The sequence below is a fragment of the Vigna unguiculata genome, chromosome 9 (assembly GCF_004118075.2).
Source record: "Vigna unguiculata cultivar IT97K-499-35 chromosome 9, ASM411807v1, whole genome shotgun sequence".
In the NCBI taxonomy this organism is placed as follows: Eukaryota; Viridiplantae; Streptophyta; class Magnoliopsida; order Fabales; family Fabaceae; genus Vigna; species Vigna unguiculata.
The window spans coordinates 23,909,819-23,935,674 of record NC_040287.1 but is presented as its reverse complement, the minus strand read 5'-3'; the positions used below and the strand labels follow the sequence as shown (position 1 = coordinate 23,935,674).

Below are 25,856 nucleotides of genomic sequence, written 5' to 3'. Positions count from 1 at the left end.
AGAAATGATTATAGGAACATACGTTTGAGATTGTTTTGTGCACTTTAGAATTGTATAACATAGGTTAGATGGAACCTAGATTGTTTTGTGCACTTTAGAATTGCATAACATAGGTTAGATGGAACCTAGGTGCATATTTGGAATAGATTGCAGAAAACTTCTTTGAAGATTATATTGTTTGTAGAATTCAAAGGTTTCTTTTGACTACCATGTATTAGTATTTTTGGTCTAACTTTACTTTGAATTCTAGATATTACAACATATAGTTGTTCATGGCTGAAAATTGGTGATGAAAGGTACAATCCTATTGATGCTACAAATTTTCCTTGATATTTGTTTATCATCAATGAATATGATAGGATAACTGAGAATTGTCTTTTAATAAGCTTGGAAGGCTATAGGAAATGTGATGGTGACATAGACATTCGAGGTATATATACTTCATGACCTTTTCTATTTCTAGTAATTATCTTTGTTATAATAACATATTTTGCTAGTGTACTTACTATTAATCTACTGTCATTACATAATACCCGAGCCTGGTCCAAGTTCCTAAAAAACATAATTGGGGCCCAATCTTGAGTTTAATGTTATGTTTTGGGAGACTTGATGTATTTAATGTATTTAGATATTCTTAGGTAATTTGATCATATACATCAACAACCATTTCTTCAGTGTTGACAAAGTATCAAAATTGAGATATTCTTTGTGTTACCTATAATAGTACACTGAGTAGGCATTATATACCATTATTCATATATTTAAACATACTACACCGAAGGATGATGTTAATATCAAGGGCATACCTGGTGTTAAGGACAAAACACATTCATTAATCTCATTTACAATTTCTATTCTGCTAACCAAAAATGGTCTAGACTACAATAAGTAATCATTGAAATAGTTTTGTGTTAGATCTGGGTATGCGCTGTTGATAATAGTTTCAATACGATCATTAAAATCCAATATCAAAAATTCTGGTCGAATGTTAATTTCTACTAAAGCATCATTTAGTCCAACTAATATACCATCTCTGACCTTTACCATCCAATCAACAAATTCTTTAATTTTTTCTGTCTTAGTCAGGTCCAATCTAGCTTGTGATACACACATGTTCTTTATCGAAGATAATATTTGACAATGATTCCAAAGGTAAGAAGAATTTATAGTAGTATGAATAATATTTGATCTTGTTCCTCTTGACAAAACTAGGAGTATGCCTGAACTCTCCACCAAACACTAACTTTTCCACCAAAAGTTATCTTGTACTTGGTGCTATCCACATAAGTCTTCCAATAGTGTTTCCTTTTTCCTTGGTTTCCAACATCTATCTTTTTTCACATAAACAAACTCAAATACAAATTGACTGTAGGTTAAGTTTCATGCCTCTTGTAATTTCTTGTTACATTTGATCCAACTTGTGAACATTGACTCAGTAGTGTTTGGTTTCGCAATAAATTGGTCAATTTTGTTTGCATCTTTGAAATATATTGAGTGATGAAAAAAAAGTCTTTCAACAGTTGAATTTCTTCCACGAATAGTGTTGGAAGTCTCATAATGACTAAAGATAAGACCATTTAAAGCATATAAGTATGTGCAAACCTCACCTCATAAGTAGGTGATTGAAGATTAGAGCTTAAAGTGAAGACAATTTGACATAGTATAGGTTTCTTATGTTTGGTTGCAGTCTTAGCTTGTTGAATGAGTTTTTAACATGTTAATTGGCTAGCTGCTATAGTTCTGTTATTAACATATTCAATCAGTTAAATTAAATTTCAATCACCTTAAGTCAAATGAAATCAACAGATTTAACAGATAAATTAACTTATTGAATATGTTAACAAATAGATTATAAAATCTAGTTTTTTAGAGAGAATTGTAACAATTGCCATTTTGAGCGCGAAATCAATGTGAACTTTTAGAAATTTCTCTCTTTGTACTCTTTTGAGTTCCATTTTCAGTTATTCGTGTTGTAATCTTTGATTTCTTAGAGCATTTTTGCTTGGTGTAGAGACTTGGAGAAACTGTTTTAGTTGGATAGGGAGAGCTATCAACCATGTTTGGTCTTTCTCAAGTTTCTGGGTGTTGCCTGGTTAGTTTCCAGGTCTACAAGTAGGAGTCTTGTTGTGCTTTTGTAGAGATTCTTGTGGGATTTAAGAGTCTTGGTGTTGTTTTGTATATCTCGAAAGTGTAATCTTGGTGAATTGTGTAAATCTTTTGAAATAGTGTAAAGTCAGACTCAGATTGCCTTGACTAATTAGATGTAGCTCAATTTTGAGTAAACTAGTACAAAAAGTTTTGTGCAAGGGTTTGATCTTTCTCTCTTTGGTTGATATTTTGATAAAAAGTTTCAAGAAACATGTTTTTAGCAATCTTTGTATGGCATTTGTGTGAATTGACATAATATGGACTTGTAATTTTGTTTGTATCATTGTTTGGAATCAATTTTGATGAGTTGCTTGAACTGTTTATGAGTTTATGTGTCTTAATCTGTTGAAATTTACTGATCTATTTGGTTGACTCTCTATTTAATAAAATCAACTTGTTAACTCTATTTTCAATCGATTCAAAATGCATGTTCCAGTAGTAATTGCATACCGAGTTCTTGATCATTTTGGTTCAATTACATGTGTTTTTACAAGTTTGAAAGGAACTAAAGTTTTCAAAAAGGCCAATTCAAACCCCCTTTTTAGCTAATTACTTCTTTCATTTTCTACAAACATGTCAACTAAGGTCAACAAGTCAACCAAAGTCAAGTCATAATAAGTCAACTTAGGGAAAGTCAAAAAAAAACTAAACCAAAAGAAGATGAAGAAACTCCTAAGAAATAAAAGATATAAAAAGATATAAAAACAATGATAAAGAAAATATATTGGTTTCATTTCTTTTAAAATAGATTATTCACTAGTTATCTAAGGATTATTGTTCAATTAATTATTGTCTTAGATTTTTAAATTAATCAATATAAGTTTTCAATTAATTTGTTGGCGTTATTACTATTAACCAAATTACATTATTTATTAAAAGCAAGAACTTTATAAATTAATCATAGTAAATTTAATCAAAGTATATTCTCAATTAAATATTACTATGCCTAATTATGTTTATTCTTTTCCCTCTTATATCAAGTAAAAAGCTAATTAATCAAAGTACATTCTTCATTAATTATTGTTAAAGTTTTTACCTTTAATCAAAGTACATTCTCAATCATTGGCAAAAACACACTCAATCATATGAAAGTTTCTAAATTTAATCAAAGTACATTCTCAATTAAAATTAAAAACCTTTGAACACATATGATTGATATGTTATGTAGATTTAACATCGTGCTAACTTATTACAATATAAAAACCATTACTTTTACTTGATTAAAAGGCAAAAGACATAGAAAAATATAAATCACAGTAGTAATCAAAATAACAAACCAATTATTGCATTCTAACCTCATAATCCCTAATGAAATTGTAGTGGAACAAACTTGACAAGCTTAACCCTCCATGGAATCAAAATAACATCAAAATAAAAGAAGAGAGGGTAGAGAGAGGATGAAATTAGGGCCCCTTTAAAGGGTTCCTAACCTCTGAAGATCCAAACTTTTTTCTTCTATTTTCTCTTGGTTTCTTTATATAGGACTTAATTGGGCTTAGATCTTGCCTTTCTATTGTTGTAATTTCTCAAATATCTTTAAAATAATCATAAGTATCATTTATATTTATAGTGGTTATGAATATCTAAACATATTTAGAGAGATATAACTACTTTTAAACTATTTGATAAATATAGTTAGTTGACAATTTCTGATATAAGTAAATAAATTAATTACATATAGATATCTTATAAATTATTACCAACTAATATTTGCATTACTTTTTCAAATCAGCCTTTTGCAATCTCCTCCAATTATCTTCTAAATAATTCAATATCTTCAAGATATAGTTGTTTGTTGTGGAAATCTTAAAAGATTTAAGAAGATCTTGCCATATTTAAAAAAAATTGGTAGTTATTATCTTTTGATATTTTATGATATAATTAAATAAGATAATTATTTAAAATATCAAATAAAATATCTAAAGATATATTTTCTCCAGATTATCTTTAATCATAAATATTTATGAATTATCAAAGCCCTTTTTTCCTAGAAAAAGATAGAGAAAACTACAAGGTTCAATTTTTGTTGCATGTTCCCTCTTCTTAGCTTAGCCAAACTTCACTTTTTCAATATTTTCTTGCCTTCTTCATTCAATGCTTGACTTGGATTTTTGTGATTTTGATAATTTTCTATTCTTGGATTCACCTTTAAGATGTCATGAACCTTTAATCAATTTATTTCCACACCTCCATAAGTTCAACTTAGCTGCAACTGCACTAACACACCTCAAAATATCCAAAGAACATTTATGCAACTAAAAAACTATTTTTAACATGTTTTTGTATAATAAATCCAATTATAACAAATCCTAATTAAAACAATATTTTAAAGCACAAAAACCAATTAGGAATCCAATGTTAAAGGCTAACTGAGAGCATAAATATGCACTTATCACTCCACTTCTAAACATGTTTATTTTACCTAAGCATGTGTCTCTATCCTTAGTAGGGGTTAAGGGCTCATCATCCTCCTATTCTTGGCAAGAGTTTGACCATAAATTCTTGAAGACTTTCTTGGTTGAGTTTAACTTTATTTGAGCAAGTAATTTCTCCTCCCTCCCATGAGGTCTTTCCCAACCTTTACTCTTGAAGCATCCCCTAGCTTTGGAAATTTTATTGTCCCTTTCTTTGTGATTAGGCTTATGTTTCCCAGGATATTCACACGAGACTTGCGCCTAGTGGTTCTTTTCTGGCGCCTAACGTCAATAAGTTAGTGAGCACACTAACTTTGTAGCGCCAAGAGGTACCAAAGTTTTGCACAACAGAAGCAAAGTTAGTGACCATTGCACAATTGGTGCCTGACAACACTATAGGGTGCTCAATGGTGCACGAGAAGCTAGATATTTCTCTGAGTTTTGATTGAGAATTTTTACTTGTCCTGAGTTATTCCCCACTTAAACAACTTTATAAAATTGTAGTATAACTATATTTTAACTCAAGAAGTACCATATTTGATCAATCAAGGTCTCATAAAGGAATTCCTATCAACAAGAAAACCAAGGTTCTACGAGAACAACACACACTCTTTAGTACCAATTGAATCAAACTCGCTTCTTTAAATAAATCCTACAACACTAAACACCAAAACGCACACGATCCCCTAGACAAACAACAAAAATACTGATTAGAGTTCTAAGACTACCATTAGGATGAGAGAGCAACAAAGAGTCACCAAGAGCAACCTTGAATCATATGCGACTCAAGACCTAAAATACGTAGAAAAGAACAAAACAAAAACTTACACTATTTAACTTTCTGATCGGTGAGTTTTGTAGAGCTTCTCGCTAGGAGCAAATGTATGGTCTCTGATCTTCAATCAGATAAAGGCTGGAGTCATAAACTAATAGAGAAGATAGATAGAACTTAGAGTAATGGTTTTTAGAGAGGATGTGGTTTTTCTAAAAATAAACTTTCTTTCTTAAAAGCTTTTATATAACTTAACCTTTTATTATTAAAATATTACAGTGCTATATTTTTATAAAATCACAGTTACTCTAAAGTCATTTTTTAAGTTCTCACGTAAAACAATTAACTTGTGATATTTTGTTAATTAAACTTAAATTTTTTATCTCTAAAACTTATAAAAGTTAACAATATTTAGCAATTTATCACATTGATTTAATTTTATTCAACTCAGAAGTTAATTCAAGCGAATTTCAATGAATTTAGAGACTTTGATTCACTGTTTAATTACTTTTTAATTTATTAATAATGTATCTATTTTTTTTAGTTTAGTGGACATTATTATAATTCATAATATAAATCCTCTTAACCTATACGAATAAGTGAGGTTTGTTTTCGGTGTATATCTTTTGTGAGAAGCTGTATTGGAAATCTAGACCAAATAAAAATAAATAAATAAGAGTTAAACCTCACTTATACTATTTCAGTAAGTGATTAAGCAATAAAATATATGTCTTAATTAATTTTTAAATTAATGAAATTAGATGAGTAATTTTAAAATGACAAAATAATTATAAAATAAAGCTAATAATAGAGAAGAAAAAAAAAGAATAAGAGAGAATTGAACTAAATTTTCTATGTGTCTTATTAGTGATAGGAATAGTTTATTTATGGATAGAAGATATAACCCATAAAGGATATAAATAAAATAATTAATACAACTTGGGTGTCCATTGATAAGAGGATGTTCTTTGTGAAAAAAAGTAAAGGAAAAAAAGTACAACATTTTGTATTGTTTAATATAATATTGTTCATCATATATTTTATTTCTCCCCCTGATGTAAACTCATATCATTAAGTTCGCGAAGTCCAATCTTATAAACCAATTACTCATAAGTTCTTCTTGTTAAAGACTTTGTAAATAAATAGATCTGTCAAATTTTAATATGAACAAATCTTTTGGACCTCTATATCGCCCTTTCAATTGAACAATGCATTATTGTCTTCATGTATGGTTGTTGAGTCCATTTTTCCCGAGGATAGACCACAAGTTTGTTGCACATGTTGAATTATACACCTTAACCAAACACATTCATGACTTACCTCATGTAATGCTAAAATTCATCATGATTTGACAATGTTGTTGTTATGGTTTGTTTCACATGTCACCATGAAATCATTATTCTACAACATATGTGAACAAATATTTTGTTTGTGATCAACCATTGTGACATTGTGAGGATCTGATAAATAACATGCATCTCCATAACCCATTAGATATGATTTTAAATTATTTGGATAAAATGAGCTCATATTCATAATACTCTTAAGGTAACAAAGAATATGTTTTACTCCAATCCAATGTCTTCTTGTAGGTGAAGAACAATATCTTGCTTAACAAATTTAAAATAAATACAATATCAGATCGAGTATAGTTAGCAAGATACATTAGTGCTCCTATAACATTGAGATGTGGTACTTCTGGACCAAAAAGTTCTTCATCATTTTCTTGGGATCTAAAAAAGCCTTTATCAACATCTATCGACTTCAAATCATTAGAGTGCATAATGGGTGTGTCTTTCTATTTAGAATCTTTTAAGCACCTTCATTATATAAGTCTCTTGATATATAAAAACACCTTTATTTAAATACTCAATTTTGAATCTCAAACAAAATTTTTCCTACCCAAGATGCTTCATCTTAAATTCTTTCTTTAAGCAATCAATTGCCTTTGTGAACTCATTAAGAGTTCCAACGATGTTTATCTCATCTACATAAACAACAATTATGGCAAATCAATTTTCTAATTTCATATAAATACAAGGGCAAATATAATCATTTATATACCCTTTTAACAAGTATTCATTAAAACGGTTATACCATTTACGTTCTAATTAGGGATGTCAAAAAAATCCGTACCTGCGGGTATCTACTAATAAAACCCGTAACAGGTAGGAAATAGATATTATAAATGGATATCCACGAGTAACAGGTACGTGTATTTTTTATACTTACATGTTACCGGGGCAGGTACGGGTATCATAGTATTTATACCTATGGATACCCATACCCACTATACTCTAATTTAAATTTAAAAAAAAATGATTAAAACATTCACACATTGATTTTAAATGGGTTATTTTTTATCAATTGGTTTTAAAAAATCTTTATTTCTTTGTAAATTATCATTCAACACTATTTAAATGGGTTATTTGCACTTTGTTTGAAATTTATGAATGTTATGCATTGTATTTTTATTTGAATTTATGGTCAAAATATGTTGTTAAATATTAAAATTTTCTTTTGTAAATACTTGCGAGTACCTGTGGATATTAAAAAAAATATGTCAGTATCTGCATGCCTCGTTGACATCCCTAGTCGTGATTGCTTTAATCAATAAGGGGACTTATTCAATTTTATTGAATAATCCTCTTTAGAATTTTCTTTATTAGACAAATTAAATCCTTTATGGATTTTCATATACATATCATTCTTAAGAGAATCGTACAAATAGGATGTAACATCATCCATTAAATGTAAATGCAAAGCTTCTTGTGCAATTAGGATAATTAAATATTTGAAATATTGATGCATCCATACTAGTGAATATGTCTTATCACAAATCAATACCATATTTTTGTGAAAAAACTTGAGCAACTAATCATGCTTTGTATCTAACAATTTCAACATTCTTATTTTGTTTTTGAGAAAAAATCCATTTGTACCCAGCAGGTTTTACATCCTCAGGTGTGTGAACTACATGTTCAAAAACCTTTCGTTTTGCAAGGACATCTCATTATGCATTTATTACATCTTTTCATTTTGGCAATCATTTATTTGTTAATAATCTTCAATTGTAATTGGTTCTTGATCCTCATTGTCACTCATAACATTCATTGTTATATTATATGCAAAAGTCTTATCAACATTGACTTTATTTTGGTTCCATATTATCTTATTTATGACATAATTTATTGAGATTTCATCATTTTCAACAATTTCAGGTACCTGAGATTCTTCTGGAACCAAATCATTAATTATTTCAAATAAATCTCTTGGGATTTCCAAGTTTTTGACTAGGTCATCTTGCATTTTAGCTCCTTTTCTCATTCAAGAGTTTTTATCTTTGGAACCAATAGGTCTACCACGCTTCAACTATGTCTTTGGAACCAACAGTCCTACCATGTTGTAGGCATGTTATGAATTAATGTCAATTATATTTGGAGAACTAACAGTTGGTATATATGATTTAGATACTCTTTTTTTGTGAGTAAAAGCATCTAGTAATTGATTGACTAATTTTGTAAATGAATTATCCTTTGAACTTCCAGTTCACATTTTTTTTCTGTGAGGATCAAGATGAGATCATGTTAATTCATTCAACCAATATCTTTTTTCAATTGTTTTCTTTCTCCCCCTAATGTTGGAAAAGTTTATTCATCAAAAAGACAATCGTCAAATCAAACTATAAATAAGTCTTTTATTGATAGTTCAAGATATTTTTTATTATTGATGGAGAATCATATTAAACATATGCTCTCATTTGTCTTTGAGGACCCATCATAATCTCTTTTGGTGGGGAAATTGGAACATATACACCACACCAAAAATTCTTAAAGGAGAAACATTAGGTTACTAACTAAAAACCAACTGCATAACATAGTATTTATGATAACTTGTTGGCTTGATGCGAATCAATACTATAGCATGCAAAATTACATATACCCAAGTAGTGTAACATCTCTACTGGAAATTACTTGATTAAAATAAATAAATAAGAATAAATAAATTCAAATGTTGTACTTTATTACTCCCAAAATGTGGGAAAATTTAAAGCATTATTAATCGTGTCATAATTTAAATACAGCTTAATAGTAATTTCATTACAAGTTCCAAAATCTGACAAAACAATGGAAAACATAAGAAAATCCCTAGCTCAAAATTCCCCAAGCTAGCCCTCTCTCCGTCTCTATGCATCACCAGCATCACTTGTAATATCATCTGCTCACGTGTAATGAATCGCACGATCATCGCCAAACACACACAAAAAGAGTGAGCTTATAAATAGATTAGCACTTAAGATAACAAAATAAAAATAATGCACCCATCTCATTCATCCTAATTAATTCTTGGTTAAGACCCCTAACCCTAAGGCTTTGCAACCTTCACAACACACAACATAATTAGCCATGGACTCAGGATTCATGATGCTTACACGAACCTGCCCACTCGTGGTCTTGCCTCTACGAACCTCCCCACTCGTAGTCCTACCCTACAGACCTGCCCGCCTGTAGTCCAACACATGTGATCCACCAGCCACGTACCTCTCCGCATGCAACACCTCTCAAATGTGAGCACGGAACATACGAACCTACCTCGCTCGTATCCTCACATAAGAGTAACTGGGTATGAACCTCCCCGCTCATACCATCACATGTTAAACACCATCCATGAACCTACCCGCTCATGGCATAGCGTCTCCTGATCCACGTTCGCATCATTGCGTACAAACAATATACACAAACTGCACTAAACTCGCTTGGGCTAGAAGCCTTAGCTTAAGCGACCAGGTCTGTCTCACTTAGGCTAAGCTTTCTCGCCTGAGCGAGCGTGCTAACCTGGTTTATCTGCGAAGTCTCGCTTAAGCGAGTCTCTCCTCGCCTGGGCGAGATCGCCCTTCGCCTAACACCAAAAACTCTCGCCTAGGCGGCGAGTTAAGCAAAACACAAAGTTAAGCAAGAGTTCTCACTTAAGCGAGAACCTCTCGCCTGAGCAAAAAGCCTTATCGCCTAAAAATTGACCTTTTCGCCTATGTGAGGTGCTCAAATCAAAGTCTCACACCCCTCGATTTCTCGCTTAGGCGAGTGGTACTCGCCTGAGCGAGATAACAGGTCGCCCAAAACCTGGGCACTCTGCCTAAGCGATTAGCTCAAGCAGAATCAGGGTCAAGACTCTGCAACTCTCGCCTAGTCGAGATTGGCTCGCCTGAGCGAGATTAGCAGATGGAATCCCTGTTTACTCACGCACAAAGCAGAAACAATTACCAACCTGTTCCCAACATCACCAAGCAATCCAATAACAATGACAATTTGCATAACACATGTTCCAACTCAAATTGACCACTCAGAAAAATCAAGATTGATACAGACAATCATACAAATCAGAAAACCCCCAATATATTCACACAATTGCATAAGATGCTTTCCAAAACATATCAAAACAACCCATCTCTAATTCAAATCAGCTTTAGCAAGAAAATTCATGGTACTCAATAATGAAATCATGCAATTCATTCACAACCATAAAATCAAAGCATAAAGCTCCCCTAACCTGAAAATCCTTGCTCCAATTTGGCCTTCTAACCTTGGCTTAGTGGTACCCAAGAACCCTCCTTTGCTCTCCCAAAACAACTACATCTTTTCTCTCAATTCCAACTGACTCTTCCCTTTTGAATTTCGTCCTCCTCTCAACACTCTAGGTTTTTCAGTCTCAAAACCTTTCCACTGGCCTTATGTTTCCCTTTTTATATGTCCTTAATTATGGTAAAAATGGCAAAACAAAAATAATTAAAATTGTCCTTAATGATTTGATATTTTGGGTGTTAATGGTCATTTAAGGACTTTGGTGGCTGCCCTCTCATGACATCTAGGGTTTCCCCTCCCTGTTCATATTCAAGTCAAGGTAAAATTTAGCAAAAAGAAATTTTTAATTTCGTCCTTAACAAGGTTTGAACCCACCACCACTCAAACACAAAGCATATGCATAACCAATTCAACCAATCATGTTTCATGATAATTCCTATAGTTTTAGGATTAGATTATCATTACTCCTATTCAATCATAACCTTAGAATATTGCACAAAATAAAATATCATACAATTGGCATATATAAGACTCAAACCCAAGTCCTTTCACACAATCAAAGTACTCTCAACCACTTGAGCTAGTACTTTTCCATGTCACAACACTTAACATTAAATGCCATAAAGGCTTCTACTATCCGCATTTATTAATAATTATTTATTTAATTATTTAAATTCTCGGGTCTTACAAGTAGCCATTGAAAATTAGCTCTCATAAGTAATGATCTTACAACCAATTTTAGACGTTTTACTAATTATTCTGTAAGTCCATTTTGAGTGTGAACATGTGCTACTGGATGTTCAACTTCAATTCCAATTGATATACAATACTCATGAAAAGAATGAGATGTAAATTTACCAACATTATCAAGTCATATTTTCTTAATTGGATAATCTGGGAAGTGAGCTTTAAATTGTCTTAATAACTTTGCAAATGCCTGATTGCAAGTTGATAATAAATAAATATATGATCATCTAATTCATGCATCAATTAAAACCATGAAATATCTAAGGGATCCACATGATAGGTCCATTAGACCACAAATATCACTCTGAATTCGTTCTAAAAAGGAGATTGACTCATTTCTAATTTTTCTAGTTATGATCGTACTATCAACTTTCCTTTGTGATCGTTCTGTACATGAGAACTTCATCTACATCACTTCTCTCCTTCTAAACTTCTTCCCAAACCAAACTGAATCACAAAACCACAAGTCTCTATCACTCACCTCTATAAAGATGTTAAAATCAAAGGGAGAGAAAGAAGTAATTTCAAGGTTGGTGACGTGACTTTCCCTTTAATTCTTAGAAGTAATTTTGGGTTTGGTAAAGTGACTTTCCCTTTGGTTCTTCTCACTTAAATGAGTGCTCTCTAAAAATGATAATTATTCCCAAATTAACACTCTCAAATCGTTGGAAACTCAATTATCCAAAGAAGATAAACACTCGCTTTTTCATTTGTGTGAACTCATATCCAAACACATCATTAATGTTATAGTTGATATTTGAATCACTGTCCCAAATGTTTATTCTTATACTTCATATGTCTTCTTGTGAAAAGGTGTAGACCAAATAAAAATGTTAAATCTCACTTATACTACTTTAATTGTAACGTCCCATTTAATATATAAACGCAATTAAAGGAAACGCCACACATAAGATAGCATAACAACGCAGTCCTAGGGTTCCCAACATCACCCCTACAAAACTAGGCACACCACGATGCCAACAAAAGTAGGATAGTTGTTTAACTAAAAGTTACAATCTAAAAACCACGAATACAGGGGCCATAGCCCTAAAGAAAACACGAAAGAAAGAAGTGTGAGATCCAGCCCAGATGGCTAAGTAGCGGAGTCGCCATTCCCTTGTTGCCCATGAGAACCTCGCCCATCTGCTCCCATCAACCAAGTTGATGATCATCGCAAGAGAGAACAGCCACATACATCACAACCATGCAACAAAACGGGTAAGCTAGAGCCAACAACATATTCATCATGTAGTCAAATATATTTTCCTCATCTCATATCCACATAGCAACCAAACATGTTATGACTCTTCATTCAATACACTACGACTCGACTCGACTCATCCGGATACGTATAACTTGATCGGATTCAGCGGATGCTTGCACTTGTGGTGCATACCCCTGCTCGACTCTGAGCTGCTCATCTCCGAGCTATGTGTTACAAGTGTTACGATGAGTCAAATCTCCCTCACCACAAGGTTAGCCCTTAATGAATTTCAGGTCTCCTGCTACTCTCACCACAGGAGTCAGTCTGCTCTAAGTGAGACTAACTGGCCCCTTAGAGTGTCAGGATGCAGTCCTTACCTTGAATCCTTACCTAGTTATACAGATGGGGCACCACCATGGGCACCCACTAACAGGAGCCGTGGAATTACGTCCCGACCACTGAAGCGCGACCCCAGAGGTCTCACCTAGAGATCCCAAGGAATTTACACGCTGACACGGACTAACAGTCATAATTCAGCAATAAGAGAATATTAACACCATATTTACATTTCCATACCAACCCCTGAGATTAATTCCTCATACGTGTCAGATTTCAAATCCATACCTCGGATCATCACCACCCCATGAATCTAGGGTCTCATCTCATATTAATCACGTATTCCTTTAGTTCCAATCCATTCATTCATTCCACATGTCAATATCATACCCAACCCGTCATACGTCGTTCATAACTCATGCCAAAAATGCAGAATATTCTATTATATACATATCCATCATTACACAATCATACTCAACCAAGATAAATTCCTCGGGAACCATCAAACATCCAAATCACAGCAGTGTCTCGCCCAGCACCTTGCTCAGGCTGAGGGGTCTCGCTCAGGCGAGCCTCCCCCTCGCCTAGGCGAGGGCACAAGGGCAGAAGCATGAGCAACGCGGGATCTCGCTTAAGCGAGATCCCTCTCGCCTGGGCGAGTTGCCTGCTCGCTCAAAAGTTGAGCGAGCCGCCTGGGCGACTCTTCGCGCAGGAGCTCTAGGCGAGCTCCCTATTTCATCTCGCTTAGGCGAGACTGACTCGCCTGGGCGAGATTAACAGGTCTCGCCACTGTTCTTCACTGCACAACCATGTTTTCCGACCGAACAACACATACCAAGTATTTTCACACATCAAAACGACAGATCCAACCATACAATCAACAACCAACGCAAAAACAGTTCTAAAAAGACTCGAAACTAGAACCCTAACTTCCTGTACCTGGAAGAGGGCTAATGGAGCTTCAACACGGGACCTCGGAGTGCACCAACCCAAGGATGGCTCGCAGAACTGGCAGGACAGCGAAAAAGAATCAGGGAAACTGAGTCAACAGAGGCTTGTTAACTGGAAATATGAAACAAGGTAGCGAAAAGGGAATCAGTACGGCTGGGGGAGACACTTACATGGAGTAGAAGCCCCTTTAGCTTACGTGACAGTCGAACGGAACCCTAGCGGAAGTGAAAGGCGACTGCAGCTCAAGGCAAGGGTAAACTTTTCTGAAAATGGTAGAGTACATTAGGTTTAGGGCAGACCTAAGGACTTATACTGTGGGCCGGCCTTTAGGCCCAATACTGTAGGGCAGCCCAATAACTTTTAGGGCTGAGAAAAGAAATGAGCCTTACATTAATAAGTGTGAAATTAAGCAATAAAATATCTTTCTCTATCTTAATTTTAAATTAATGAAATTTGATGAGTAATTTTAAAATGACAAAAATTTGTTTGAATAATTCTCCTATCGTTATATTTACAAATTTAAATAATTGTTTTAGTATTTCGGAGAGTATATAAATAGTTTTTAATATTTTAAAATCCATTAACATCAATTCTCCTTCTTATCTTCCTTTCAGGGGAGGAAACACAAAGACAAAATAGCAAGAATGGGGAGTGGAAGAGAAGGAATATATTTCATAGCCTTTCTCCTTCTCTTCTCTCCTTCGGGATTGAGATTCTCAGAGGCTGCAACAGAGGACCCAATTCCCGCAGATTGGCCTCACCAGTTCCACGCGTTGATGTTCATGAACCGAACCGGAGTTCTCCAGAAAGTGGACTTGTGGTACGACTGGTCCAACGGTCGCAACTTCAACATCATTCAGAATCAGCTGGACAACGTTGTAACCTACGACCTGGAGTGGAACAACGGCACCTCCTTCGTCTACACGCTCCATCCCTCCAACCCCACGTGCCAGGTCCTGCACGTAGAAGTGGGTATTCTCCGCCCCAATTGGCTCCAGGGTGCAACCTATCTGGGTCAGCAGCGCGTTGATAATTTCCTCTGCAATGTGTGGGAGAAGGTCGATTTCATTTGGTACTACGAGGATGTCCTCACTCGCAGGCCTGTTAAGTGGATCTTCTACTCAGGTACACTTATACACTCCTCTCTTGCTTTCTAAACCCTCACCTATGATTCATTATATGTTAATTATATAATCAATTAACAATTACTTAATTGATTATGTAATTAACATTGATAGTTAATATATCAGTACTTATTGGAGAAATGAAATTTGAAGCACTAAACATTTATGAGTCGTTTCCATAGTCCAAGACTTTATCTTTTCTGAACTTCAATCATAGTTTTTGCAAAGGTCTCCAAAGTTTCAATTTTGAAAAATGATTACTTCTGATAACAACAATTGACACACCTTTTTCACCTGATCTTAGTGGGAAGAAATAACTTCGCAGTCACCATGTGAACCCAAAGCTGAACTTAGTAGGATGAATAAAGTCCCACTCACAAACACGTTGTCTTTAGTTAAACCTTAGATGTAGTTTTTAATTGATGTGCCATAACTTGATTGGAGGAACATGATTCAGTAGAGGAAATGGGGAGAGGTGATTTATGCCTAATCTTCGTAGACACATAAAGATAATCAACTGTTATTATTTTTTGTCAAATGAAAAAGCTTGAACATATTTGCTAAATAGATATTGATGGAAAACATGAATGTACGTGTAGTGGATTAGGACTACTTCATTTTTTTTCAATAATGACTAATTCGATCAGCTCAACAATAGCTACTATTATATAGATTATGATATTATCTTAAAACTGAAGTTTGATTTTATCTGAACATCAACAGTTATTACCCCAAAAATTATATTGTAGTCATATCATTAGTCAATTTGCAGTTATTGGTATTTTTTTGTTAGCTATGTTTGTATGTCTTCCTTATTTTTGAAACCTTTCCTTGGGCGTTTATTGAAGTTAGCACGGTTTGATTTAGTGAATACTAATCTAATTTGGTGAATTTAGGATACACTGCTCACGTGATGACATTTGAGGTCGGTGCAGTACTTGAGGATCCAAATTGGCAGGCTCCTGTGTACTGTTTTACTGAGAATGAAAAGGAAAATGATAACCCCATTTTAAGATCTGCTGTTCGTGGTGGTTCTCTTAGGAGTTTGATGATGTAATTATAGTTTTTATCAACTAGAGGTGCTCATGCATCACTCTGTTGTTTGTGAGCTATGACAGTCTTTGGAACTTGTGCTAGACCAAGTACCCACAAATTTTATTGAATTTGCTCTGTTTTTGTGGGACTTATCTAATGTTTTGTTACTTTTAGTAGTCACACTCTGGTAAAAGAGGCTTAATTTGTTGGCTCATAAGAGATGGTATCAAGGCTTGGCCTTAGTTTACCAGATACTTGTAAGTTATTGAATTAGAAAATTTGAAATATTCTCTTTGGAAAGAGATATTTTGTAAAGTGTTGGTCTTCCATTCACTTGTCAAACATTTTTTATGACTGATAAGTGGAACCATTGTAAGTGAAGTGGGAAAGTGTAACCTAATGTTGTATAGAATCCTGATAAGCGGAATCATTGCAATTCTTTTGCTTATGATTTGAATAAAATTCTACATGAAGAGACGTGAATAAGCTAGTGTAGCTTTCATGAAATATGTCTCTTCTCTACTTTCTTTATAGATATATATTTGAGCTTATGGTGAAAACTTTTGTGTGATCTCATACTTTTCTATGGAGTATGATGAAGAAGAAGATTTGATCTAAAAATCAAAGACATCAAAAGACACTCAAGAGCTTGAAATGGATTCAAAACCAAGTTAAAAAGACAATGAGTTGTTGAGGTAAGCACCATTAAACTTTCAACTATGATCTTGTTTGTTTGTTCATGAAAGAATTCTCTGACTCATGGTGTGTAGTACACTAAAACATGTCAATGATTTAAATGCCATTATTATTAGAAAATAATGAGTTGTTATGATTTAAGCCTTATGGATTGCTTCCTAAATTCTAACCTTCTAATAATGCAAAAGTGTGACATATATAATATTAAATAACAAAGAAAATAAGTTAAATCAATAACTATTATTAATGAAAAGAGTAATTATGGAAAATACATAAACCAACTACTGAAGAACTGTGTGTGGCTGATAACACTCTGATAGCTAACAAATCAAAGGAACCTGAACATCTCGGATTGAAGGTTGGTCAACGTTGTGAAGAGTTATTTGTAAAATATATTCGATCTTGTAATAACAAAAAAATCGTCACATCTGTCTCCTTAATTCTTCACATGATAGTTAATGATTTATTTTGTTTGCATCAAAGAAATCCCCTAGTGAACATTTGTATGAAATTTAGTTATTTGTCACTGTCGAATTTTTGGCAGTTTTGTACTTATAAAAATATTGTTCATTAAGAATAAAAATGAGTGCAGTTTGCTTTATAAGAAAATTTATAAGCACATTTAGGAGAGAATATCACTAGGAGAAAAAAACAGAGTATTAGCGTGATTCTATGAAATTATTATTATTTTTAAATCAAACCATAACCATTATATACTGTGCTTTGGGGTGTGACATAGAAGAAATTCATCACAATCCTTCTAAGTTGTACCCAAAACTTTTATATAATTTTTAAATAATTACTTAAATATGGACTCAAGTTAATACGTTGTGATTAAACGAAGATAAACTGGTTCTGCATCTCTTTTCTATTATCTCGTTTAAACTTTTACATTCATCTTATTTATGTTTCAATAACAATTTGTTTTTTAATTTCTAGTCTTTTTGTTGTTGAACTCTAACAATCGATTCATAGCCCTTTTCTCTATTATAGCTAGAATAATTCTTCTGCTGGTGGTGACCGGTTATTCTTAGCTAGAATTGAAAAAAGAGTGTGCAAATAGGTTCCCATTTCTTATATCCTTAGATAAAGGTGAACGAACTTCTTTCTGGTCCAAACCCTTTTAAATAAAAAATAATGCATACCCTTCATTACAAGCGAACTGTAAAAAAAGATTGAAAATGTGATGCTATTAATTTAGACAAAAGAGAAATTGAACTACAGTGATAGAAATAAAACTTCCTCAATAAGCTGAGGAAATCAAATTTAATTTTTAGTAAATTGTAGAAGTTTGTTTTCACATTTTTTTCGTTTTCAATCAGAGTCGGTTCGGCATGCAAAGCATTCATTTTAGGCTTTCGAAAAAAACATTTCAAAATTTATTTTTAGTACTAATATACTTCAATTAAATTAATTATAAAATTATGTTTAAGATAAAAAAATTTAAAAAATAGTATTAATGTATTTATATTAAATTAATTATAAATTTATATTTGAAAAAAATTTAATTAAATTATTATTAGTGTCATTGGATATTTAATGAGTTAAAACTTTTTTTCGATAAATCATAATTTTGTTCAAGAAAAAAAAATGATTTAAATTATCAAACATTTGTTTTGCAGTAATAGCCAACTTTAGGAGCATAGTTTTTATGTCATGATGAAATATTCTAAATTTTGCGGTTTCAGAAAATCCTCAGTTGGAACATGGAGTTAACATATAAAAGTAATTCTACAAAGTTGTTGTTATTTGCATCTTCCATTATGTTGTATAATACTTGATCATTTTCCTACCACTCTTACTCAATATTTTTTCATCGTTGATAAGCTCACAACCTTTGATCTTTGACCTCTAGTCTCACCCTACTTCATCCATTAATAACACAACTTCTTTATAGGATGATTCATTGGTAGGTGTAACTTGTTGTGGTGGTACATGTTGTTGCGGTTGAGAATCAAATGGAACATATGATGGCTAGGGTGGATATTTAGAATATAGTTGTTACTCATGGAATGTTGGTCGCTCATATTCCAAAAAAGATGGTCTAGGATATAGATAATTTAGTTGAAAAATAGTTAACATACTTGTATCAAGTGTAGTAGTAAGTGTGACAATTTGTTGCTCATAACCATATGAATCATGTGGTTGTTGTGGATAATAATCACATTTCATATAAAAATATATAGATATCTTAACTAGAAAATTTGAATAGGCTATTCAAAATCTAGAAGAAGAGAAAAATTGAAGCTTTAATTACATTACAAAAAGAAGCTATAAATAAATTTATACAAATAAATAAGAAAAATGGATTACAAAATACAAGGGGATGTTTTTTGAAAAACAAAATAATAACAAAATATATATATATATATATATATATATATATATATATGAAAGTAACATTAAAAAAACATAAATAATTATTGACGAAAATAAATGTAATTCTCAAACTTATGATAACAATTAAAAATATATATAAAAAATTAAATGGATAAACTTTATTATCTATAGAATCATGTTAAATAAAATTAATTTTTAGGAAATTTATATTCAATTTATAAGATTGTTTAGACTCATAATTTGTACTAATATGTTTTCAAATTAAAGATAGAAAAGAAACTAGTATATATAATCTACCTCACCACAATGTACAAGAAAGGTCCTACATAACCACGTTACATGTTTTACTAGTTTAAGATTATTATTTTTTTTATCTCGAAAATCTTACAGATGACATATTCTATGTTTTACCTAGTTTAATTTCATATAAAAAAATGACAAAATACATATTAAAAAAATATGAATTTGACTTAATCATATTTTTAGAGCATAAATTTGTAATAATTTGCTTTTCTCTAAATTTTAAAAACATGAATATAGCATCTAAAATCATACCTCATTATTTAAAACAGTTCAAAGTAAACACATGTTAGATAATCACGTAGTTGCATTGCAGTTTTTCATCATCCTTAAAATCAGATTAGAATCGCATTCTCTTAAATTAGAAAAATGAAAATAAATTTTCAATTTGATAAAAAAATACTGATAGAAGAACATACATAATCCTTGCAAAAATAAAAAATGAGATTAAAAATAAAATAATAATATAATATAGATCAGAGTGTTGATTTTAGGTTAAATTACTTTTTTGTCCTTCTATTTGTCATGAAATTTCAGTTTGATCCTCAAGTTTTTTCGTTGTCTCAATTTGGTCCTCATTTTTTAAAAAATGACTCAATTTGGTTTTCACCGTTCACTTTGACCAGACGGTATTAAAGTGAACACCACGGATCAATTTCTGATTTTTTTGAATTTTTTTAAAATATTTTTTATTTTTTTTAATTTTTTTTAAATTTTTGACATGTGTCACTTCACAATTGTACCATGTGTCAAAAATTAAAAAATTTTAAAAAAATTCAAAAAATTTAAAAAAAAAAACCAAAAATTAACGATAAGAATCAAATTAAATAACTTTTACAAAAAAATAAAGACCAAATTAAAGCAATAAACAACTTGAAAATTAAACTGAAACTTCGTAACAAATAAAAAAGAAAATAAATGAGTAATTTAAGCTTGATTTTATATTACTATTTTAATTTAATTTATTGGCACAACGCAGGACATAGCACAGCACAAAACTATTGCAGAACATAAGCTATTTTACAGAATTGGGATTTTGGGTATAAACAAACCGAACCGAACCAATATGGGTGGAATCGAAATTGGAATCTCTGCTTCCTCTGTGTCTGCTTCTACCTCTAGACGATGAGCGATTTACTGGGCAGAGTCAAATAACACAGGCAGAGGTAAGTAATTCAACTATCTCTCTCTCTCTATCTCTTCTTTCTATTCTTTCTCTGTCTCTGGATTCAACCTTTCACGATTCTGGTTATGGTTGTGGCGCTTCCACTGAGATTTTGAGCGCCGCGACTAAAACCAATTCCTCTAGATTCCATCATTGAGTATTCATTATTATTAGCATAAAAGAAAAGAATAGATGGGTTCGGGGTCGGATTCGAATGGATGGAACCGTGCCAGAGGGTTGGCTGTTAAGACTCTGCTACTCATTGGTGGCGCACTTCTTGTCAAGCGACTCCGCAAGTCCACCACGCGCTGGGACCATGCTCATTTCGTCTCTAAGGCCCTCACCGGCCAAAAGGTTCTTTTTCTTCTCTCTTCTCTCTTCTCACCTCCTAATGTTTCTTTTCACTTCCATTTCTCAATTGTTGTTATTCTTGCTGCTGTAGTATTCAAAGGACCAAGCTTCCAGAGACCCTGATAACTATTTCAATATTAGGTATTTTTATTTTTGTAATCGTCGTTATATTTGTTTATCCTCCTTTTTTGGGATGGGAGGGAATTTTTGAAACGGCACAACGTTGAGAATTGGATTTTGCAGGATGCTTACGTGCCCCGCCGCAGAGCTAGTGGATGGTTCCAAGGTGTTGTATTTTGAACAGGTGAGTGAGCATTTCTATGCGAGTTTGGAAGTTACTTATCTGTGAGTTTTTGTTTTCAGTCGTTTTATCTTTGCATTAAATATTATTAGCTCAATGATGTTCTTTTTTGTACTGCTAGGCTTTTTGGAGGAGTCCACAAAAGCCCTTTCGGCAGGTAGAGTTTCATATCTTGTGTGTGAGAATTTCTATTTATGTTTTCTGTTTCTGTTTCTGTTTCTGTTTCTTTGTGCTTGAGATATTTAGCGGGAGTAAGATGCTTCCGTTTGATATGTTTATGATGGAATATGTCAGCATGTTAATCTCTTAAAGCTGTTTTTTTTTTTTTAATTATTCTTCGTTTTTACCATTCATTTGTTTGCAGAGGTTTTTTATGGTGAAACCTTGTCCGAAAGAGTTGAAATGTGACGTTGAGGTATGTATTTCTTCACTTTAATGATGAGGATACCCTTTCTGTTCTAGTACTTTGTTGTAGAGGCATGTGCTGGTGCTTAGTTTTCTTTGAGAAGAGTAGCTCAATTAGCCATACCACATTTGCCTTAAGCATATATTTATGATGTTGATGTTTTGTCTTGTTTACATCTATAGCTTTGTAAAACAATATTGAGATCTTTAAAGGGAATGTATCATAACCTGATACAGAATGACATTATAAAAATTTATGCTAAACCTTCCTTAAGTAATGTGGTCTGGACTGTATGAAACTTCTTATGAAGCTTTCCCAGTTTTATATATGCACAATAATGCAGGACAGTAGGGGTCAAATTATAGTTAAATGCGGGGTTGCTATTTCGGCTATCATGGATGATTATATTTACATTGGTGTACAATATTGATTTAAATATTACCAGCATTCGATTATTATTGAGATTTTCTCTTGTGCTTATGCTCTGATTTGTAGAAGTATGATTTCATTTTGGCTTATTTCTTTTCAGAGGAATAGTATACTCGTTTTCTTGTTGCAACTTAAAAAAATGCTGCTAGGATTTGTATGATGAGAGCAGGCATACTAATTTCTGTTCGATGGCAGTTAAGTGCATACGCCATTAGAGACATGGAGGAGTACAAAAATTTCTGTGATCGGCCAAGGGATCAGCGTCCACAGCCAGAAGAAGTCATCGGGGTAAGCATTTAGTCATGCTCGTTGTTCATTCATACTCTTAGCTTAGACGCTTCTTCACTAGACATTTATGATTTCTTTATCGATAGAGAGAGAGGACTGGAATAGAGGAGAGAATGATTTGAAAATAAAAGAGGCAAATCTTAGGATGTTAAATATAAATTCTGTGGGTATAGAGTGTAAAAAGTAAATAGAAGGAAGAAAGAGATAGGGGAAAATTAAAGATATCTTCAGGATAGAAAGAAGGAAAGGGGGATGCTATAAAAACCGTGGGATTTTTTTGAAAATATAATTATTGTAATTAGATTAGTGGATATCCTGAAACTGGTTAGACATGTCATTTGGGAAGCAATTATAAAATCACAGCTTAAATCAAGAGTTTGTTATAAAATTTCCCTAATTTAATACCACATCAACATAATATATTAATAACTAGGGAGCCATATAAAATAGACCATTTCACAAAATGCCATAGATGCCAACAATCAATTCGGTCATCATTAGGTTGATAAATGCAGTGTGGCGAGTCAAATTCATCACAGTATCATCTACTATTCTTAAATGACAATTGATTAAATGAGTGTAACAATGTTCTTGTTTGTCTGTGGAAGTGCAGCTGTTATTTTCCTCAAATTTTGTTTATAAGATGATGTTACGATAATTCTGACTTAAGAAAGTAGGATGTAGAAGTTTTTTTGGCTGGCTTCTTAAGTCTTTATCTGGACAGGATCTGGTATAATAAAGGAGTTTTCTTTAATGAAATGCATGTAGATTAATCACAGAGTGATCTATATCCATGCATTGTTGATTTTGTCTTCTCCATCTGTTCTCGCTATTCTGGTGTGTGTTGCTGTGGGTTTTCTTAGATTATTTCAGTTGATATTTAGATTTCTGAAAGACTTTACATAAATGGATTATCTTGTTTAATATTCTGGGCATAAGTCTATTTGATTGAAAGTTTTTTAGGTAATTACTTTAGCATGCTCTAAATGGGTATTCATGACAAGTTTGTGTATTTGAATGTCTTGATGTCTTTGGTACTTGAATACTTGTAATACTTGTACTGCGGATTGCAGGATATTGCAGAACATTTGACAACAGTACATCTTAAGCGTTGTTCACGCGGAAAACGTTGCTTATATGAAGGTTCAACCCCACCTGGTGGATTTCCTAATTCATGGGTAATTTCAGTTCACACTGTTGTCTTAATATCTGTCATCCTCGTCCTTTTTTACCAGTACTATATAAAAGTTGGGTTGAAACACCTGTACTCTTGGTAGCAGAATGGAGCAAGCTACTGTACTTCAGAACTTGCAATTATGAAGAGCAACGAGATACACACCTGGGATAGGGGTTATGATGACGATGGAAATCAAGTTAGTTTCTTCATCTCGTTTTATCTACTTTGTTGGATTGCTTTACCTTTATAGTTGCAAATATAGATATATAGTATATGACAATAGAAAATCAAAAACATAAATTACTTCCTATTTGTTTGCAGGTCTGGGGACAGAAAGAAGGCCCTTATGAGTTTAAGCCTGCACCAACCTCCAGTTTTAATGATATGTTTTCTCCCTTCAACTTCCCCCCTCCACCGTCCATGGAAAGAAGAATAGAGGGCTCATTTGTTTTGCAAGAATGAAAGCGTTCCATATCACTACATTGTGTAATTCTGCTATTGTAGCTGTATGTCAATGTAATGTCTTTCTTGTTAGTCGCGCTATCTTGTCAATATTCAGTCATATTTTTATCCCAGTTAGTGTTAAAAGTAATAGTGAAATAAAGAGATGGCTTGTTAGATCATATGTTTGTATTAGATTTTGTTTAGAGATTATAATCTGATTCATTGAAAACAAATTGTTGGGGATACAGATATATTGGTAACTTAACGGAAGGAATAAGATAGAAACCTGTAAAACTGAACTAAATAACAAAGGAATAGGAATAAATGAGAGGCCTATATTTTTTGAAGTAAAGGGTAATGGAATCTAACATCCTGCCTAAAACGTGTTGTTCAGATAGAAGTATAATCCTGCAAGCACTGCAATTCCCACAGCAGCTGCAATTGGAAGTGCCTTCCTGTTTATTTAATATATATTAGATAGATATTGTTAAGACGCGAAAATGATGTGATAAAGTGAAGATACTACACAAGGTAAAAAGATCACAAATGTCTCACCCAGTTGCTTCTTCTTTCTGGATGTCGGATTTCCTTGCCTTTCTTACATCTGTATCATTTGCGTTTCTTGCAACAGCTGGAGCGTAGGGCCTAAACCTTTTTTTTGGAGCACCACAAACTGCAAAAGGCCATTTTAAGGCAATGAAAAAACAGTATACCATGTTTCTTTTGTATATAACATGGAAAGAAAATTATATTATGCAATGATTTTCCTTTAGCATTTTTGGTTAGCAACTTAGGAGGTGAAGTAAAAAGTGATTAACTACCCGGACAGAAGAATTTATCGGGTAATTTCTCAAAGGGTGTCCTCTCATTGTAAATATACCTGCATCATTATCAACAGAGGCATAAAATTGTGCTAGATATACTTCATACATGAATCATCTATGACCGAGAAAAGAGAAGGATAAAGGGTGAGGGAAAGATGAAAGGAAACCCGCAATCACGACAGATATAAGCTTGCTTGGAAGCCACACGCATGGAAATCCTGGGAGCTGGAGAAGTTACACGTTGTTGTTTTGGATGAAACAAGAGGTTAAGGGGACCAGAGAAGAAAGACGACTTCAAAGCTAAAGGGTTGAACTGTGGTCGCAAGCCAGCATTGAGTGTTGGGGCTAATGAAGGAGGGGACCTTGCAGTGTTAAGGGTTATTGTGGATGGCTGCAGGTGCATGGCCATTTGTTTTCCTTTGCTTTACTATGTATCTGGACGGAGAGTGAGTTAAGGAAGAGAGAATATAAAGAAAAACAAGTTGATAAGAAAAAGGTTGTGAAACGACGGGTGATTCTCATTTGAATGTTGTGGAATCGGCTTGTGTCTGAAGCCTACGTGGAAAGCGTGGCATTCATACTCCCCACACAAGCTCTTTCCCACTCTCATGCAATAGGCACCAAGTATTACTGCAACTATGCTATGGTCCCAACCTTCACAATACCTTCTAATTTTTAGTTTTGCTTGAATCCGATAACAAAACGAGGATAAATTTATTAAGTTGTTTAGGTTCAACACCAATGAAACATAGATACGGACAATGACACGAATAAGAACATACAACTAAATTGCTAAAATATAGGAATCATACACAGCTATATATA

General features: G+C 33.1%; 3 protein-coding genes across 5 annotated transcripts; 2 read left to right on the top strand and 1 right to left on the bottom strand.

Annotated features, from left to right (window-relative positions):
- The first annotated feature begins 14,739 nt into the window (after positions 1–14,739).
- Positions 14,740–16,796, top strand: LOC114163299 (uncharacterized protein At4g14100-like). Its single transcript, XM_028047527.1, has 2 exons — positions 14,740–15,276; positions 16,172–16,796. Exons 1-2 carry the CDS (start codon positions 14,796–14,798, stop codon positions 16,330–16,332), a joined length of 642 nt encoding a protein of 213 aa, XP_027903328.1. The 5' UTR covers positions 14,740–14,795; the 3' UTR covers positions 16,333–16,796.
- A 3,841-nt stretch (positions 16,797–20,637) lies between these two features.
- On the top strand, positions 20,638–24,450 carry LOC114163298 (chromophore lyase CRL, chloroplastic). Of its 3 annotated transcripts, none has more exons than XM_028047524.1 (10): positions 20,638–20,812; positions 20,986–21,165; positions 21,254–21,303; positions 21,406–21,466; positions 21,585–21,620; positions 21,828–21,878; positions 22,494–22,586; positions 23,660–23,764; positions 23,867–23,959; positions 24,085–24,450. In XM_028047524.1, exons 2-10 carry the CDS (start codon positions 21,004–21,006, stop codon positions 24,223–24,225), a joined length of 792 nt encoding a protein of 263 aa, XP_027903325.1. In that variant the 5' UTR covers positions 20,638–20,812; positions 20,986–21,003; the 3' UTR covers positions 24,226–24,450. The 3 variants fall into 3 exon arrangements, with proteins under 3 accessions (XP_027903325.1, XP_027903327.1, XP_027903326.1); XM_028047526.1 differs by having other exon boundaries at positions 20,644–20,812; positions 21,004–21,165; XM_028047525.1 differs by having other exon boundaries at positions 20,645–20,812; positions 20,994–21,165.
- Positions 24,407–25,518, bottom strand: LOC114163300. Its single transcript, XM_028047528.1, has 4 exons — positions 25,199–25,518; positions 25,029–25,087; positions 24,763–24,880; positions 24,407–24,662 (listed from the first exon to the last, which is right to left on the bottom strand). The coding sequence occupies exons 1-4, from the start codon at positions 25,438–25,440 to the stop codon at positions 24,584–24,586; spliced, it is 498 nt and encodes a 165-aa protein (XP_027903329.1). The 5' UTR covers positions 25,441–25,518; the 3' UTR covers positions 24,407–24,583.
- Positions 25,519–25,856: the final 338 nt, after the last annotated feature.